Source organism: Lithobates pipiens, unplaced genomic scaffold (assembly GCF_037356315.1).
Source record: "Lithobates pipiens isolate NorthernLeopardFrog02 unplaced genomic scaffold, aLitPip1_a1.2 Scaffold_8, whole genome shotgun sequence".
Taxonomy (NCBI): Eukaryota; Metazoa; Chordata; class Amphibia; order Anura; family Ranidae; genus Lithobates; species Lithobates pipiens.
This window is the reverse complement of record NW_027507903.1, coordinates 506666844-506684437: the sequence shown is the minus strand read 5'-3', so window position 1 is coordinate 506684437 and position 17594 is coordinate 506666844. Positions and strand designations below refer to the sequence as shown.

The following is a 17594-nucleotide window of genomic DNA, read 5'->3' as shown; positions in this document are numbered from 1 at the left end:
CTCAACAAGCAGAAACCCATTGTTTTCAATATCCCTTGTTCACATCTGAGTACCCTGTCACTTGTAACAAAATGCCCGTTGCTCAAAAAAGAGCATGAACTACTTTTCAGGCAGAATTAAGAATTGTTGTCCAATTAGACTTCAATGCAAATGCTTGAAGAGCATGACATTAACTTTTCTGAGCATTTTTTCAAGTGTTTTGTTGCGCATTTTCTGCTCAAACAGCAGCTCTCCATCCATTTTTCAGCAGCACTCTGCACCTTTTAGTTGAAAAACGCCTGAAAAAATGCCTGGAAAAAAAAGCTGCAAAAAAAGTTTTACGGATTTTGACTTTGTAACTTTTCTTTTTTTTTTATAAAGCATTGAAATTACAATATTGATGAGAATAATTTGATTGACTTTTATTTTTATTATAGAGCTACTGAATATTTTTTTCATGATTTTTAAAAGATTTTTAAAAACAATTTGACCCTTTCACACTGGGGTGGTGCTTTTTCGGCCACTAGTGGGGTGCTTTTAACCCTTGCTAGTGGGTGAGAAAAGAGTTAATAGCGCTGCCCATTCATTTCAATGGGCAGGGGCAGTGGAGGAGCGGTGTATTCACCGCTCCCCCACCGCCCCAAAGATGGGGCTTGCAGGACTTTATTTCCTGTCCTGCAAGCGCACCACCCCAGTGTGACAGCACTTGGGCTTTCACACTGGGGCTGCAGAGGAGACAGTTTACAGGAGCTTTACAGGTGCCATTTTTTAATGCAAAAACACCTGTAAAACGCCTCAGTGTGAAATGGGTGTAAGCATTATTTTTGTTATTTTCAAAATTAACCTATTTTCCCTTTTTTGGAGGATTTTTCAACTTTTTATTTTCTAACATTAGCTCCTCTATGTACCAATATGTACCCCTGTTGCAGAAAAATAAAAGCTTTCTATGTTTTTAAGACAAAGCCTTACACACCAATTTCACTTTCAGGTCCCATTCACACGTTCTCATTTACAAAAAAACAGTACTTTGTAAATGGGAAAATGACTGCATTTGATAAATACTATCCTACCTTTTTACGGTATTATTTTTAACTGATGTTTTATATTTGTTTTTAAAATGTATTTCCAATTTTATTTTCATAAATAAAAATTTAATACAGGGTATACCTATGTCTCATAGAAATATATATTTTTGCTAAAGAGATCACGCCAAGGTATGTTTGCTTTTACACTCCCTGTATCTGAATAAAACTTTCTACTGAGTTGTTTTATGAAGAAGAAGAGTCAATGCTTGTGTATGTAACTTGAGCTACTGAGCTTTGTAAAACAATGATTAGAGGAGAATAGTGTGAAAACACATAACAGGAGCCTAACACTTCACCTGCTGGCTGGAAATAAGAGTGCATAATAAATACGAATCACTAAAGTCACTTTATACACTTCCAGATTTGCACAGAGTGCTATTTGGAGTAGCACTTCAGGGCTCCAGCTCACCTCTACAAGGACATTGTTTTCTGCTAGTAGCACTTTAATATTTATTTGCAACATTACTTATGTGATTTTCTTAGCACTATATGAGTACAAAATACTGCTATGCAATATTTCATATTTGCCTGAAGCAAAGAAAAGAAAAAATATTTTCATTCAAATTTTATCCCTGACCATTAAAATGAAAGAACATTTATAAAAAGCCAATATCCATCCACTTTAACAGTGCAACAGGGCAAAGTGCAGCAAAATTAAAAGTAATTTGATGAGCTTTATAACTACTATCCCATAAACTTGGCACAACATTCTATTAACCAAAACACCTGAGCCACACAAACACAAAAAGGTTCAACACAACTAAGTAACAACAATATTTTAAAACATTAAAAAGTATAAAAAGATTATTAAAAGATCAGAACAAAAATATGTAAAAATGCACCTTTTATTTATTAATATATTACATGGACCGTATGGCCCCTTGAAATAGCAAATAATTAAAAAAATGAACAAACAATGAATCTGAGACCATTCCACATAAATACAGACAAAAAGACTACATGGGCATATTTTTCGTGCACTGAAAGTTGTTTCTCCTATCATGTACGTTGACATCTATCTGAATGAGTCTGGATCTGTCATGTATTGCTGTACCTGTGGTAACCACCAGATACACTTGCACTTAAAGCCTAACTCTAGCCATTTTTATTATAATTTTTTTGATTTGATAGAGTGCGGAAGAATAAAGAGGTCAGGTCTGTCAGGTAGTTATGACCCCATTGGAGAAATTTGTGTTCATGTCGAGGAAAGCATAGACAACAAAAAAAATTGTCAAAAGTTCTAACCCTGTTGGAGAGATTTTTGTTCCTTCCTGTCCTAACATCAATACAAACCTAACACAGGTTCTAACCCTTACCTGCTTAATCCAAAATGCTCCCATAGAGCAGATCTTAGCATCACCTTTGTCTTCAAAATATGCTTCCAAAACATATGCAAGAGATACCTATTTTAAACACTAATAAACTGGTATTCATTGGGGCCCTTTTTGGCTAAGTGCTGTGGACTAAGTGCTGGGGAATGCTTATGCATTTTCTGTGAATTGACCCCCTCCCTAGCAGCGTGTTATCTTTTTGAAAGCTACCCTGTAAGGTTACAGAAAACCAAGATGAAGAGTCATACGAAAGAAGAACTCTTATACTCCACCATGGTTCGTTACTCTGACCCCTGTGTGACTAGAGGACTCCGCGGAGACTTAGAGAGTCAGAGAAAGGAACCACATGGCAAAGGACATCACCTCAATTCTGGAAGCGCTGAATGCCCCAAGACAGATGGAGGCTGCAGCACTTGACCAGATGGGAAACAGAGGACACACAGACTGCTGGAGAGGTGGTTATAGGAGCTCTTGTTTCGCGTGACACTTACATTGCAATGATAGTGCTATAAGGAAGAGCAAAATGCCAGTTGAGGCTTGCCAAAATTGAATGTATTTGTTGCATTCAGTTTTGTTTTTACTAGCTTGTAAAATATATACAGCATTTCCAATTTTGCCTGTCCGGAAAAACACCACTTGATGTCTGGCCATGAGGTATTATGACACTGTAATATAATAGCACCAGAGAAACACGTGGGACACTTGAACATTTTTTTCTACCTATCTGTAATGTCTTATAAATCAAATTCAAGATAATATCCATTTCCATGGTGCAAATAACAAATCAGCAACTTGTCCTACCTAGCTACATTGTGTCAATATGTCAGGACGACCCAAGAGGCAGCTGAGACAACCAGAGCATTTAGGCAACAGAGAAGGTGCATCTAATGCATCGGGAAACAGTAGCTGACTTTCGTCTTTGGTAGGTATCAGTTAAGGAGGCAAGAAAGACCTGCAGCTTGATGGAATCCAAGCTAATACTGGTGGCAGGTCTTAACAAAATAAACACATGAACACACAAACACACATACACACACACACACAAATGTCCATTAAAAATGGTCACATTTACTGCATAGTTGTTAGATGTATACCCTGAAACATTTATGGGATTGCTTTGCAAAATAAATCAATTTCACCCTAGGTGGTGTTTACTTCATAAATCCAATTAGATTCATAATATATTTTTTATAAAAATCCCTGCACTTAGTTTTGTGTTTCAGGAGTACACAGGATAGGATGATTTTTTTTTTCCTTTAAAGGTACCTACATTCATGCCAGAAAGTTTACCAGATGCAGCAAATTAAAGCTTTAAATGCCAAAGTCCTACGTATAAAAAAAATAATATAATGATTTACTCTAAATGAAGGCTAAGCCATTCCAAGTGCCATTCCACTGTCCAAGCAGTATCCCTGTGAGGCTAATAAGAGCACTCTCATGGTCAGAGGAATGGCATTTGGTGGAGTTTAGATATAAAATTAAACAAAGTTGGGCCTCAGGAAAAAATATAAACTACATCAGGCTGGGAACTACTTGAAAAAAACATAGAGTGGGGCACAGAAGAGGCTTATTATGTTTTTAAAGGAATATTTGTTAAATAGTCAATGTTCAGTACATGTGAGATTCACCAAGAAACTCTAAATTACTGTATTTTTCTCACTATTATCTTCCTCACCATTTATGGACAAAGATGGGATTCAAATTAGTTTTGAACAAGATGCAATATATGTTTAAAAGTAAAAAAAAAAACAGTTTCCATATTCATTAATGTAATACACTATTTAAATAAATTGAGTAAATAAAATAAATAAATAAATATTTGCAAACTGCTTGGCACAATGATAATGCCATTAAAGAGTACACGCATGCCTCATTTAAATTGTTAAAAAAAGCAACAATATCTATTCTACTTTAGTCCATAAATGTGTGCTAGATAGAAGAAATGAAATTCCACACAAACTTTTTCTTAAACTGCATAACAATTTGTGCTACATATTACCGGGTCTATGTATCAATGCACAACCAAACTTGTTATCCTATTTAAAATGTTTACCTCAAAATTGTTTTCATTGCAAATTCTAGTTTTGTGGATTAACCCCAAAATGTGTTACACATTTCTTAAATGGAGCTTTATTGAAAATTTCTCACATACAATAATTTTTATTTTTTTAAACATTTAAATTGGATCTGCCATAGCAGATGCCATTTTCTTTTTTTAAAATTTTAAATGGGATCTGCCATAGCAGATGCCATATTGGCAATTCCTTGGTTTTACATCAGTGTTGATTTTTTCTGAAATCTGAATTCTTGTTCAGAAATGGATTGGCTGAAACATTTGTTCCTTAACTATTTTTTTCAGGAGTGCATAATTATTAATTTTCAAATTTGTGTGTGCTATTGAATAATACTCTTAACATGCATGTCAGAAAAGACCATTTTATGTGGTTTTCTTCATGCATATAGATATAAATATGTCAGGATAATTAAATTTGCTTTGATACAGAGACCCTTGTATATACATTTACTGCGCTTTTTCCTAAACTGTCTGCCTCCACTGACTGCATTTTTCCAAGCCTGGAAGAATTGTTTGATGTGCTGCAATTGCGGGAGAAAAAGGAGTTTTGATATACGTCTTCTGTCAGGAACCATCTAATTGAAGAAGTAGAGGAGTGATGATGAAATATTTTCAAGTGTCCATTGCACCAATTTTATGTTTAAGTCACCAATAGAGAGCGCCTTTAAAATTATTAAAAAATATGACCTAATTCAGTCATCAGTCTTTACAACACCTCTTCGTGATGGTCACTGTTCCTCCTGCCCTCTTTTACGTTCTGGAGAACAGATCCAGGAGACAGGCAGCTGAAATGAAATTCCTGTAGTAAGTTACCAGGCATTTGGGGGCTATTTATTTTTGTAATCACTGGCAAGAGCCCATTATCACAGCTGCTGCTTCAAAGTTCTTGTGTAATTCCAATTCTTGCTTTAAAGGCAAACAGTAGGCCAATATTGAAAAAAAAGGGTAATCAATCATAATTTCAGAATGGCTCAAACTGAGCAATTCCACGTTCAAAGCTGAAAATTAAAATAAGGAAAGAAAAACAAAATTTCAAATTTTTTAAAGGGGCAGTCCTAGTATAACCTCAAAAGATCTACAGCACATTTTAAACTGAAAATTAGGTCAATTCTGTTTTTAGATTAAATGTAAATAAGGGAACATGCTCTTACTATCTATCTATATCGATAGATAGATACAATAATTTTCCAATTTATTGCAAAAATGTTGTATGATTTTGTTTCATTAATCATGCAATAACAGTTTTTAAGATGGTACATGTTAAAAAAATAGAAAAATATAACAAAAATGGTAACAGAAAATAAAACATCACTGCCCTTTTAAATAAAACATAATTTTAAGCCAGAAAGGCCTGCCCCTTTATTATACAGTTAGTTGCAAAGATATTGTTGGTAAGCCTATTATCTTTGAGAAAACATTAAAACAATTTGACACAGTGAAGCAGGAGGCAGTGACGTTACATATCTTTTTTTTTACTTGTCTCTGCATGCAAATTTAAAAACAAAAAACACTGGAATAACTTTCACAAATTGGAAGCCTTAAAACATATCATGCTTATTTGGTATTGTTGCCCCTGCTATATTTCAATAATCTTTCATTATTTTTTAAATTAAGTCATATGACATGTTTAGTGGTACTTAAACTTTACTTCCCCAAAGCACAGGAATATTTTTTATCTGTGTTCCTAAAAAAAAACTGTTGCTGATTATTATTCATTCATAATCCATTTGTATAATGCATACATTTAAAAAATATCTATATATACTTCTTCACTTGATTATGATTTGAATAATTTTGCTAAATAATAAGTAAAATGACTCAACCAAGAGTCTGCTTTTCTCACAGGAAAGGATGTTACATCCTAAAAAAAAAGACTGGTGACTTATTAAAAATGGGGCACATATTTTTAAATGTAATTGTGTAATTTTCCCTAAGGCAGAGGCTTGATGGGACTTTTTGCAACAGCTGGAAGGCCACATTTTGAACACCCATGCCCCAGATCCTAAGCCAAGCCATTCCCCTAACCTAGCATGCAACAGTTCAATGCCAAAGCCTCTACTGTCCGCTGAGGCTTCAGCATTGTTGATTTCAGGGCAGCACTTGGCTCCAGAGTAGAGGCTTTTTAGCCTTATGATGGAGCAGAAGTCAAAACCTATGTTGACAGACCATTTGAAGATCATAGAGCTTAATCACTTTGAAAGCAATCTGGAAAATGTAGAAGGTGCCTGCTCTACATCCATATTGTACATTTCATACACTTAAAACATGTGTCTCCTTACCTAAAAGTCATAAATAGTGCATTTCATTCTTTATGTCACAGAACAAACAGATAATTATAATACTTTTTCGTTGACCCCTTTTATTGAGATGCCGCATATTGTGAAAAATAAATAGACATCTCCTTAAAATGACAATTGTAATGATTTGCTGAACAATTTTTTTTTTCACTGTTGTTGCATCCTGTTTTTTTTGTTCTTCTGTAATTAACTTGGTCTTATGGAATGTGAATATTAGTTATTAAGGACTTAAACCAATATTGGCAACATTTAAGTCCAAAAAAGTAAATCTTTTTGCCTTGCTCCATAAAACCTAAGATTTCCACTATACCACATAAACAAAAATATCATTAAAGTCACCTACAAAAGGAAACTAGCAATACTATATATGTATGCAAAGGTTGTTGTATTTTTATTTTTTTTTAATTAAAATTATAACATGAAACACAGACAACTGTAAAGGATTTTGCATAAAATAAGTGTACACAATTTTACTAACAGTCTTAGCGTCATTGAGGTTAGACCCTGAAAATACATTTCCTTCATATATGTGCAATTTATATGCTCTATATATACAGTTATTAAATTATTTTATTTAGCATTAGTGTTAGTCTAAAACAGTGCAAGTCTTTTTTTTTTACTGAACATTGTTTACCCAAAGATGGAAACAAGCAATTCAGATCTATCAATAGAAAATTGAGTCAATCACAAGCCTACAGAATCCATTGGTCAGCCTGAGTAGTTGTGTTTTCAACACATTAGGTTGCCTAGCTGAATTGGCTTAGGTCTTACATGAGAACAGCCGTCAGTAAATATTGAGAAGGAAAACAGAATGTCATTGTGCTTACAAATAAGGATACATTCTGGTAGGGTGGCTAGATATTATACAGGAAATTTAATAATGTTGATAAGTGTAAAAATGAGGCATCACATCACTATTAATAGTCATTAAGAGGCCTCAAATAATGATGTTGGCATTGGTCCATATTCACATACCCATACTATACCTCTGCCTAGTCAAGCAGAAAAAAGCCAAAACAACACTTATCTTTTGTCATAAAAAATGTTCTAGGCTGTAGAGAAGTCCCAGTGTTTCTTCATGCTAAAACTCTTTCAATGAAACAAATCATGACCTTCTAACAGTTTTAAAAATAATGACTTCTTCCTGCAAAACATACTGTTAGTCACAGCATTACAGCACCAAAGCACCCATTGTTACTCCATACATTGTTAGTGATTAGTAAAGAAAGGCCACCTTGGAAAACCAACACATTAAAAACAGGACTATTCAAACTGTGCTTTATATTTGTGTTATAAAACAAACTTCCATCAAATTGCCATCATGTCTAACATTCCTCCTGAAACCCCGTGCTCTGAGCTCTTCTCCAGAATAAAGCTGAACCCTAAACTTGTGCAATGTTCTATACTTCCTATACTCTTTGTTCTTCAAACTTTGATTCCTGCATGTTATATAGAATGTGAAGGTCAATTGCACAGAACATCCACCAACATTAGTATGTTTCTACCCCAGTATTTTAAGGTTGATTGTTACGGTTGACTCATCTGCCAGTAACCAGTAAAACCAAGATATGTATATAATTGTTTTTTATTTTATTTAACTTACTGATTTGACTCTGGACTAAGCAATGATTCACTGAGGGCAATGTGTTCTGTGTAACTAGGGTAAGACAGAAGCCTTGGAGAGAGTACCCGGGTTGCCTGAAGCCTTGATTCAATTAATGGATAGTTAGTCTGGAGATGCTGCATGTGTCTGGGAGATGATGCAGCGAGAAGGGAGCTGTTACCTTTTTGCCTGGTACAAAGAGAAGTGGCAGAAAGAGAGTAAGCATCTCTGGTTCTGGGTGAAGATGGTGTCGATGATGAAGCTGTAAAACCGAAGAGGTTCCTTTGTTGCCGGGAGATAGAAGATTCCTCACTGTAAGGAAAGCTTTGGCTGTAAGATGAAGAGAAGCATTGTGTATTAAGCTGTCCAGTGCTCCTTGAGGCTGATAGCTGGTGCAAGAGGAGTGTAGAGGACTTCTCTGGGCTGGAGTTGGCTGATGATGAAGCTGTTGGAACCCTGAGTGGTGGCCTGTCCTGTGATGCTTGGAACGGAAGCTTGCTGCAATAGGTGTGAAGCGGGTTCCTGCCAACTGGAGCTGGGAACTGCTGCAAAGACAGCAAACGTGTTACCTGGGGTTGGTGGATGGACGATGTGTTCAGAGCTTAGCTGTTGCTACCTGATGCTTGGAAACACTGGTGTTTTTCTTTGCCCTCTGATCGTTTAGCTTAATTTTAGTTAAGTGTACATGTGAATTTCTACTTTAATATAGGAAAGCCTAATATACTGCCAGGTGGCCATGGACCACTATGTGCTTCCACTCATAAACAGGACTTGGAATTTTTTGGGAGCTTAACATTTGTTATTTAAATACAATTATATGCTCTTTGGCTGTTTTAGTGTAATATTTATCTAAATGATTACTATAACCTTTCACTGATCTCCTGCGGAATATCATTTTTGCAGATATTTTTTCTTTTTTTTATCTGTGGTTATTGTAGGTCTATATCAGGGGTAGGCAACCTTTTGAGCATAGTGTGCTGAAAAATGTTTTAAAGGAAATTGAGCGTGCCGATTTTTAACAAAAAAATGTCAACTTCACACTCTCAATCACAAAATCAGGATTTTTTTATAAGTAAATGCTGTAAACTACTTTAGTAGTGAGAAATGAAAGTGATTGTAAACCTTCATTTAAAAAAATAAAAATAACATACCTCCACTGCGCAGTTCGCTTTGCACAGTGTGGCCCTGATCCTCCTCTTCTGGGGTCCCGGCGGCTCTCGCAGCTCCTCCTCGCATTGGTTAACCCCCTGGGAGAATCACTCTCCCTGAGGGTTACCTTGCGGGCATGCTCCTGAGTCCAGCATTTGCTTCTATAAACACAGAATGCCGGACTCGGCCCAGCCCCCCATCGCCCAAGTCATTGGATTTGATTGACAGCAGCGGGAGCCAATGGCTATCAATCTATCCAATCAAGAGCTGAGAACCCCAGGCAGAGAGGAAGAGTATGTCTCCACCGTGGAAACCTAAGGGCTCAGGTGAGTAAAACGGGGGGGGGGGGGGGGGGCTAGGGGGCTGGCAGAAGTTTTTTTTCACCTTAATGCATAGGATGCATTAAGGTGAAAAAACACAAGGGTTTACAACCCCTTTAACATTCTGCACTCTCGCGTCTCAGTTCAGCCCCAATTCCTGCAACTCCACACCTCAGATGAGGCCCAATTCATTGTCCCACCACTGTAACCCCCTGCACACCTGCCCCACGACTGTACATCTCCCCCACCACTGTACTACCCTGCACATCTGCCCCACCACTGTATCCCCTGCTCATTTGCCCCACCACTGTAACCCCCTAGTCATCTGCCCCACCAATACACTTCCTTTCACATCTGCCCCACTGTTTTTTTGCCCCAACACTGAACCCCCCTGTTCATCTGCCCCGCCACTGTAACCCCCTATACATCTGTCCCACCACTGTACCACCCGGCTCATCTGCCCCACCACTGTAACCCCTTGTACATCTGCCCCACCATTGTTCCACCCTGCTCTTCTGTCCCACCACTGTAACCCCTGCTCATCTGCCCCACCAATGTTCCCCCTTTCTCATATGCCCCAACACTGTACCTCCATGCACATCTGCTCCACCACTGAACCATGTTCTCATCTGTCCTAACACTGAACTTATCTGCTCATCTGCCCCACCACTGTAACCCCCTTTCTCATCTGCCCCACAACTGTACCTCCTGCACATCTGTCCCACCTATGTTCCCCCTGTTCTTCTGCCCCACCACTGTAACCCTCTGCTCATGTGTGTACACTGATATACCTCCTTTCTCCTCTGCACCCCTCTGCACATCTCCCCCACCTCAGTACCCCCTGCTCCTCTGCCCCACCACTGTAACCCCATGCTCACCTGTCCCACCTTTGTACCTCCTTTCTCATCTGGCCCCACAATGAACCCCACTGCTCATGTGTTCCACCACTGTAACCCCTCACGCATCTGCCCCATCACTGTACCCCCACCACTGTTCTAACACTGAACCCATCTGCTCATCTGACGCACCACTGTAACCCGCTTTCTGACCTGCCCCACCAATGTACCTCCAGCACGTCTGTTTCACCTCTGTACCACCCTGCTCTTCTGCCCTACCTCTGTTCCCCCTGCTCTCCTGCCCCACCACTGTTCCCCCTGCTCTCTTGCCCCACCGCTGTAACCCCCTACTCATCTGCCCCATCAATACACCTCTTTTCACATCTGCCCCACTGCTCTACCCCCCTGCTCATCTGATCCAACACTGAACCCCCTGCTCATCTGGCCCAACACTGAAACCCCTGCTCATCTGGCCCATCACTGTACCCCCCTGCTCTTCTGTCCCACTGCTGAACCCCCTTCTCATCTCTTTCACCACTGTACCTCCCTGCACATCTGCCCCCCCCGCTGTACCCTCCTGCACTTCTGTTCCACCTCTGAACCCCTCGTGCTCATTTTCCCCACCGCTGTACCCTCCTGCTCATCTGCTCCACCGCTGTACCCTCTTCTAATCAATGATATGTGTGATATGCAGAGTGGTGAAAGGAAGCAGAGATGAGACACATCTATCTGTCCTGGCACACTCATCCTGCTGATCTACCTCTCGCATTCAGCCCATGTGCTTGTATGTGATGTATGTGATGTCACATACAAGCATCTGGAATGGATGCGCAATGATGAGCTCAGGTCAGGGGCATTTTCTGAAAGCAGTGGGCTTGTGTGCAGGATCATAAGTTGGACCCCCGCAGCTGAGAAAAAGTGGTTGGGTGTGATTTTCATTGCGCTGAATACTGGCTGTGGCTTAAAGGGACACAGAGTGCAGGGATTCAGTAGTAAGTGACACAAAGGTTCAGGAATAATTTCAACAAAGTTCCCAGAAGCTCAACAGTAATTCCACAAACTGTCACCTGATTGTGGTTTTCTCAATCACAGTGAAAACCCTTCTTTGTGAGATTGGTACTGGCAACCAAGGGAGTCATCTTCCTCCAGATGGTGGACAGGGCTAGCAGGATTGTGATTGGCTTTAGCAATGGCCACGACAGTCCTCCTCCTCCTGGAAACAGGGACCACCCCCCCCCCCCCCACATCAGAACTGCACGCAATCTCTTCCACTATCATAAAAGCTGACGATCGCAGATACAGCAAAGTTAGAGAACCAAACAATGTTTGCCATCTATTACAATGTGTGGGGGCACAGTGCCTCCCCCTCAGTGTAGGTGCGGCATGGGGAATTCTGAAATTCGAATGTATTAATGTCTCATTGACACTTGCCTGCGTTGCTCTGCTGATGGGGAGGGAGCGGAGTGCTGGCAAAAGAGGCTTGGCGTGCCAGGGGTTGCTTACCCCTGATCTATATTCACATTGTGGAACAAAATGTTATTGGCTAATGCCCTACATTTAAAGACTAGTAAAAAATGTTTTAGCACATTTGTTCCCAAGAGGAACACTTGCTCACCGTATACCTTTTGTCTGCTTTGACAGCAGATATTCTAATCTGAGAATTCAAATATCTAGTTAAGAAAAAAAATGGTTTCATAGGGCTTGCCCTCCTATTAAAAGGTATTGCCAATGACTACATTTGTATTGATTTTCAGGTCTTGGGGATACTCAAATATATTTATTATAATGTATTTAGCGCCTCATAACTACAGGATATGTTTTATGCATTGGTCCATTAAAAATATTTTCATAGCTTTTCAGCAAAATCTCATGACTACTATGTATCAAGATCAGCTATGACTTATTTTCATATTGTATTCCCATTTAGATCACTGATGGCTATAACAGACTAACTTTGATTGAGCTAGTAGTGTCAACCATAACAATTCACTAGTACAATGTTAAGTTCTAGATAACTGACATTTGATTATATAGTTTACACATGCCACATTATACTGGGGTTTATTTACTAAAGGCAAATCCACTTTGCACTGCAAGTGCACTTGGAAATAAAGTCACTGTAGATTCAAGGGTGATATGCAAGGAAAAAAAAAACCAGCATTTTAGCTTCCACACGATTGGATGATAAAATCAGCAGAGCTTCCACTCATTTCAGATCTACCCCTTAGCCCTTGTACACACGGAGATTCCGACAACCAAATCCGTCAGATTTTGTCTGACGGATTTTGTCCGAAACTGTTGCATACACATGGTTGGACAAAGTTGTAGGAAAATCCGACGTGATGACGTTATTTTGTTACGACGGGACTACGTTTGCGCTAGTAGCCAATAGCTTTGGTGTAGGAATTTGATCTGAGCATGCGTGGCACTTTGTCCGATCGGAATTCTCTATACATGATCGGAGTATGTCCGATCGGAGCATTTTGTCGGAAAATTTTACCAACAAGTTGGAAAACTTGGTCCGTCGGATACTCCGACGGAAACAGTCCGATGTAGACCACACACAGTCGGAATATCCGACAAAACGGTCCGATCGGACACATTGCGTTGGAATCTCCGATCGTGTGTACAAGGGCTTAGATTTACAGTGACTGCTCTTCCAAGTGCACTTTCAGTGCAAAGTGGATTTATCTTTCATAAATAACCCCCACTGTGTTAAAAAAAAAAACAATACACCTTCCACTTGAAGTGAAGTCTGCTTAATAAATATAAAGCCTAATGTTCCTATGACTAATATTCATGTGAATGCAAGTAATTAGCTGAAGTATCTGTCTGGTTCCCAATGACTGCATTCTCATACATTTTTAGATGTTAAGACTACAAAATGGCAGACATTGAGGTGTAAACTGTGCACACTTTGGTGTTAATTTACTAAAACTGGAGAGTGCAATATCTAATGCAGCTGTGCATGATAACCAATCAGTTTCTAACTTCAGCTTGTTCAGTTAAACTTTGACAAATAAACCTGGAAGCTGGTTTCTGCGCAGAGCTGCACCAGACTTTGCACTCTTCAGTTTTGGTAGATCAACCACTTTGCATCACATTTAGCTATAGTTACCGTATACTAAAAGCTGTGCAGGAAAAGTCAGTTTTACCAGTTACACATATTTAGTAAGCAAATACTAAATTACGCTCTAAAGAAAAAATGTTTTAGTATAATAAACAAATTAGAAATTTGGGCAGACTATAAGATGTTCTGTGCAATGGGCTTCTAAACATCTGAACTAAATTACATCTGAGCCACGAATAAGAGGTTAAATCAGTGGCATATTTCCAATGGCTAGCAGTCATCCAAACCCTTCAAATCCAGTACAGGCAGTAATTTTTTTAACTGAGCCAATGTTCACATTTTTCACAATTTAAAAATGTATGTAAAGCCTAACAATTAACTTTTCTTATTTGCTCTGTTTTGGTCTGCTAAGTATACCATTGAAATGTTATATATCTTTTCGACAAGTGGAAACATTAAATGTTGATGCTGCCAGAAATCTTGTGAGTTGATAACTTCCTGTGCTCTTTGCCTCTACTGCAAATTTATTAATTTACATTGTTTACAGCTCTCTCTGTGCACTTCAGAATACTGTCTCTAATGTTAGGAAAAAGGAGATGGGACTTACACTCCTAACACACTTCCTGTCCTAGGGTGACAATGCTACTTCTCCATAGATACAGTATGGTGAGTGAGCATGTCATCCAGAGGACAGAAAGTGTATTACTAACAGGATCAAACGGTGTAAATAAAGAAAACTAACGCAGCCATCACATGTAAGGACTAGTAAGCTGTTATATATTTATTAATTACATTTTTGTACTTAAAATTAGATACACAATTCTCACCCAGTTACAGGTGCAGCTAACCTGTAGACTGCAGTTTTATCAGCAGTGATTCAGTTCCCAGACTGAATGCTTTTTATAAGTATAGATAACAGTCAAGCTTGATACAAATAAAAAGTATAAATTTCTATAAAACTGCCTAAATTGTCTTATTTAATGTAACATACAATATGTAATTTAAAAAGCTATGAAATAAGTAATGAAAACTGAAAAAAACAAAGATTTGGCCATAAAAAGATATCAGAAAGCGTGAAATGTAAAATTTCATAAAGGACTATGCAATTACATATTTTGTTAGAGAATGGAATATAAACTATCTACCTCTACTGTAAGTTTCTAAATACAAAGATGAATGTATAGCATTAGAAAAAGACTAACTTAAATAAAACCAAGAATCTCAAGTATTTTTTTTTATTTAATCTTGAAAATGTTTTTTTAAGTAGACTAAAATGTTTGCGAGAGACACTGCCAAAAAGATTTATAACTTCTTTTGCAGGTTAACTTGTCCTCATTATTGTGGTTTATTTTCAATACGTGTCAAATCAAGCACCAGAGAATGTTTTCTTCAATTTTCCCATGGTGTTATCTTCAGAATTCTTATACTTTTGCCAGAAATGATATTCCGTTGACGTAGATGTTCAGTGAGTAGCTCCTGCTTGATTGAGGCTACATGACTCATCCTGAAATGGTTCTACACCAGAATGTGCAAAAACATTGCTTTAAATATTTTATGTTGATAAAAAAAACTAAAATTATCGACAATATTTTTAAAGCTTATGATTTGAAATTAAGTTTCCATTGTCAACTTACATTTTATGTGGAATATCTGGGAATTACATAAGACTTTGAGAAAAAAATTACATTATTACTTTTTTGGGAAATAATAATAATATGAACTACAGTAGGAAATATTTAAAGGTCACATGACCTTGAGACGATTTAGTTCGCGTTGTGCGCTATACAAATATTTCATTCATTCATTCATTCTCTATTAATTCTCCTTTCAAAGGCAATCTTTAGATTGGAGCCCTGCAATAAAAAAGTATTTTACGATAAATTCTGCAGCATCTCTAAACAGCAATTGCACCATAGTCCTTCTGTTGAAGTTCTAACTTATCTAGAAGATATACAGAATCTGAGGCTGATGTTTTGGCACATAGTTCCATTGGCTCCTTGAACTTGAAGTAAGCTTCACACAATCCTTTTTATAATAGCTTGTTTTATTGAACATCTAAAAGATGAAGATTCTGAATTGAAAAGCTGTTTTCAGGCTCGATTTCTCTCTGGTATCATTGCTCTTTTCAGTTATCTTGAATAAGTAACATTCCCTGAGGCTTGGATGCAGGTGGCTCTTCCATTTTTATAAAGAAAACTTGCATTCTTGTCACCTGTGCATTCATTTAAGATGGTGACACTGAAGAATTCCTCTATGGATGCCTCCGATTACAAAGTCAAGTAGTCTATAATTTAAGTTTTCTGCTCCGTCAGTTGGCATGACCCAGATTTAATGATACCGTGTTTTGTAAGATTCATGTGCCAGAAAACTGGGGTATTCTAACCTTCTGCATTATTAGAGCTGCAAGTCTTTTAACCTCACTGGCGGTATAATTATTTCACATTTTAGGTGCTGAAAGAGGTACCATTATTTTGCATGGAAATTTGGTGTTTTATATTGTAGGCCTGTAATTCTTCGAAATAATTCACTTAAATCCAGCCAAACAAGAGTCTAATAGACATCCCAGGTATGATAAAATTTTAAATATGAAATCATAAATTATAATATATATATATATATATATATATATATATATATATATATATATATATATATATATATATATATTAATAAAATAACTATAAATAATTATAACAAATAATAATATTATAATAATAAAAATTATTCAATAATGTAATCAAATCAAAAACACTGAAATGTGCTGCGTTGCAGAATTGTCACTGTCATTACTTTTAGTGTTTGATGACGAATTTCCCCACAAATTACTATCGCTCAATTCTGCGAGTGATTCTAATTTATTATCTCTGTTTTCTAGCTGGTCTATAACCACTTTTGATGTAAATGGACATTTTTTTGGTTGCTATGGACAATCTCCAGTTTCCTGGCATAAAGAATAGTATTTATAATATAGAACTGCATGCAGGACACTGGAAAAACCACTAGGGACAAAGGGGATGTGTAATTATTTGATACAGTACTGTAATCTGTAAAATTACAGTATACTGTATCTATACTGTGTTTTTTACTTCTTGAATTTGGCGCCGAAAATATTTGGTATTTTGAGTTCCACTTTTTATAGTGCTACCTTGGACACCACAGTCCTCTTGCATTAGTATTATGGAATGGCCATTGATTATCTATCAAGATACACTATATTACCAAAAATATTTGGACACCTGCCTTTACATGCACTTTAATGGCATCCCATTCTTAGTCCGTAGGGTTTAATATTAAGCTGGCCCACCCTTTGTAGCTATAACAGCTTCAACTCTTCTGAGAAGGCCTGTCTCGCAGTCTCTGCTCGAATTCATCCCAAAGGTGTTCTATCAGGTTGAGGTCAGGACTCTGTGCAGGCGAGTCAATTTCCTTCACCCCAAACTCACTCATATATGTCTTTATTGACCTTGTTTGTCACTTGTGCAATAGTGCGTGGTCATGTTGGAACAGGAAGGGGCCCCAAACTGTTCCCACAAAATTGTGAACATGAAATTGCCCAAAATGTCTTCTTATGCTGATGCCTTAAGAGTTCCCTTCCCTGGAACTAAGGGGCCAAACCCCACCTCTGAAAAACAACCCCACACCATAATCCCCCCTCTGCCAAATGATTTGGACCAGTGTATAAAGCAAGGTCCATGAGCGAGTTTGGGGGGGGGGTAAGAACTTGACTGCCCTTCACAGAGTCCTGACCTCAACCTGATAGAACACCTTAGAAATTAAATAGAGTGGAGAATGTGAGCCAGGCCTTCTCGTCCATCAGTGGCTGACCTCACAAATGGAAGAATGGTCAAAC

General features: G+C 37.9%; 1 protein-coding gene across 9 annotated transcripts in view; it reads right to left on the bottom strand.

Moving 5' to 3' along the window:
* The window catches only part of BICD1 (BICD cargo adaptor 1), a 320755-nt gene that overhangs the window by 11999 nt on the left and 291162 nt on the right, over positions 1-17594 (bottom strand). Inside the window, exons 8-9 of one of the 9 annotated variants that reach the window (XM_077469306.1) lie at positions 8551-8914; positions 1892-5254 (exon numbers count right to left, since the gene is read on the bottom strand). The exons of 2 other annotated variants lie outside the window; for them this stretch is intronic. In XM_077469306.1, the coding sequence (XP_077325432.1) occupies positions 5220-5254; positions 8551-8914 (399 nt within the window). In that variant the 3' untranslated portion in view covers positions 1892-5219. 6 more of the 9 variants (XM_077469305.1, XM_077469308.1, XM_077469310.1 and 3 more) reach the window with 6 other exon arrangements.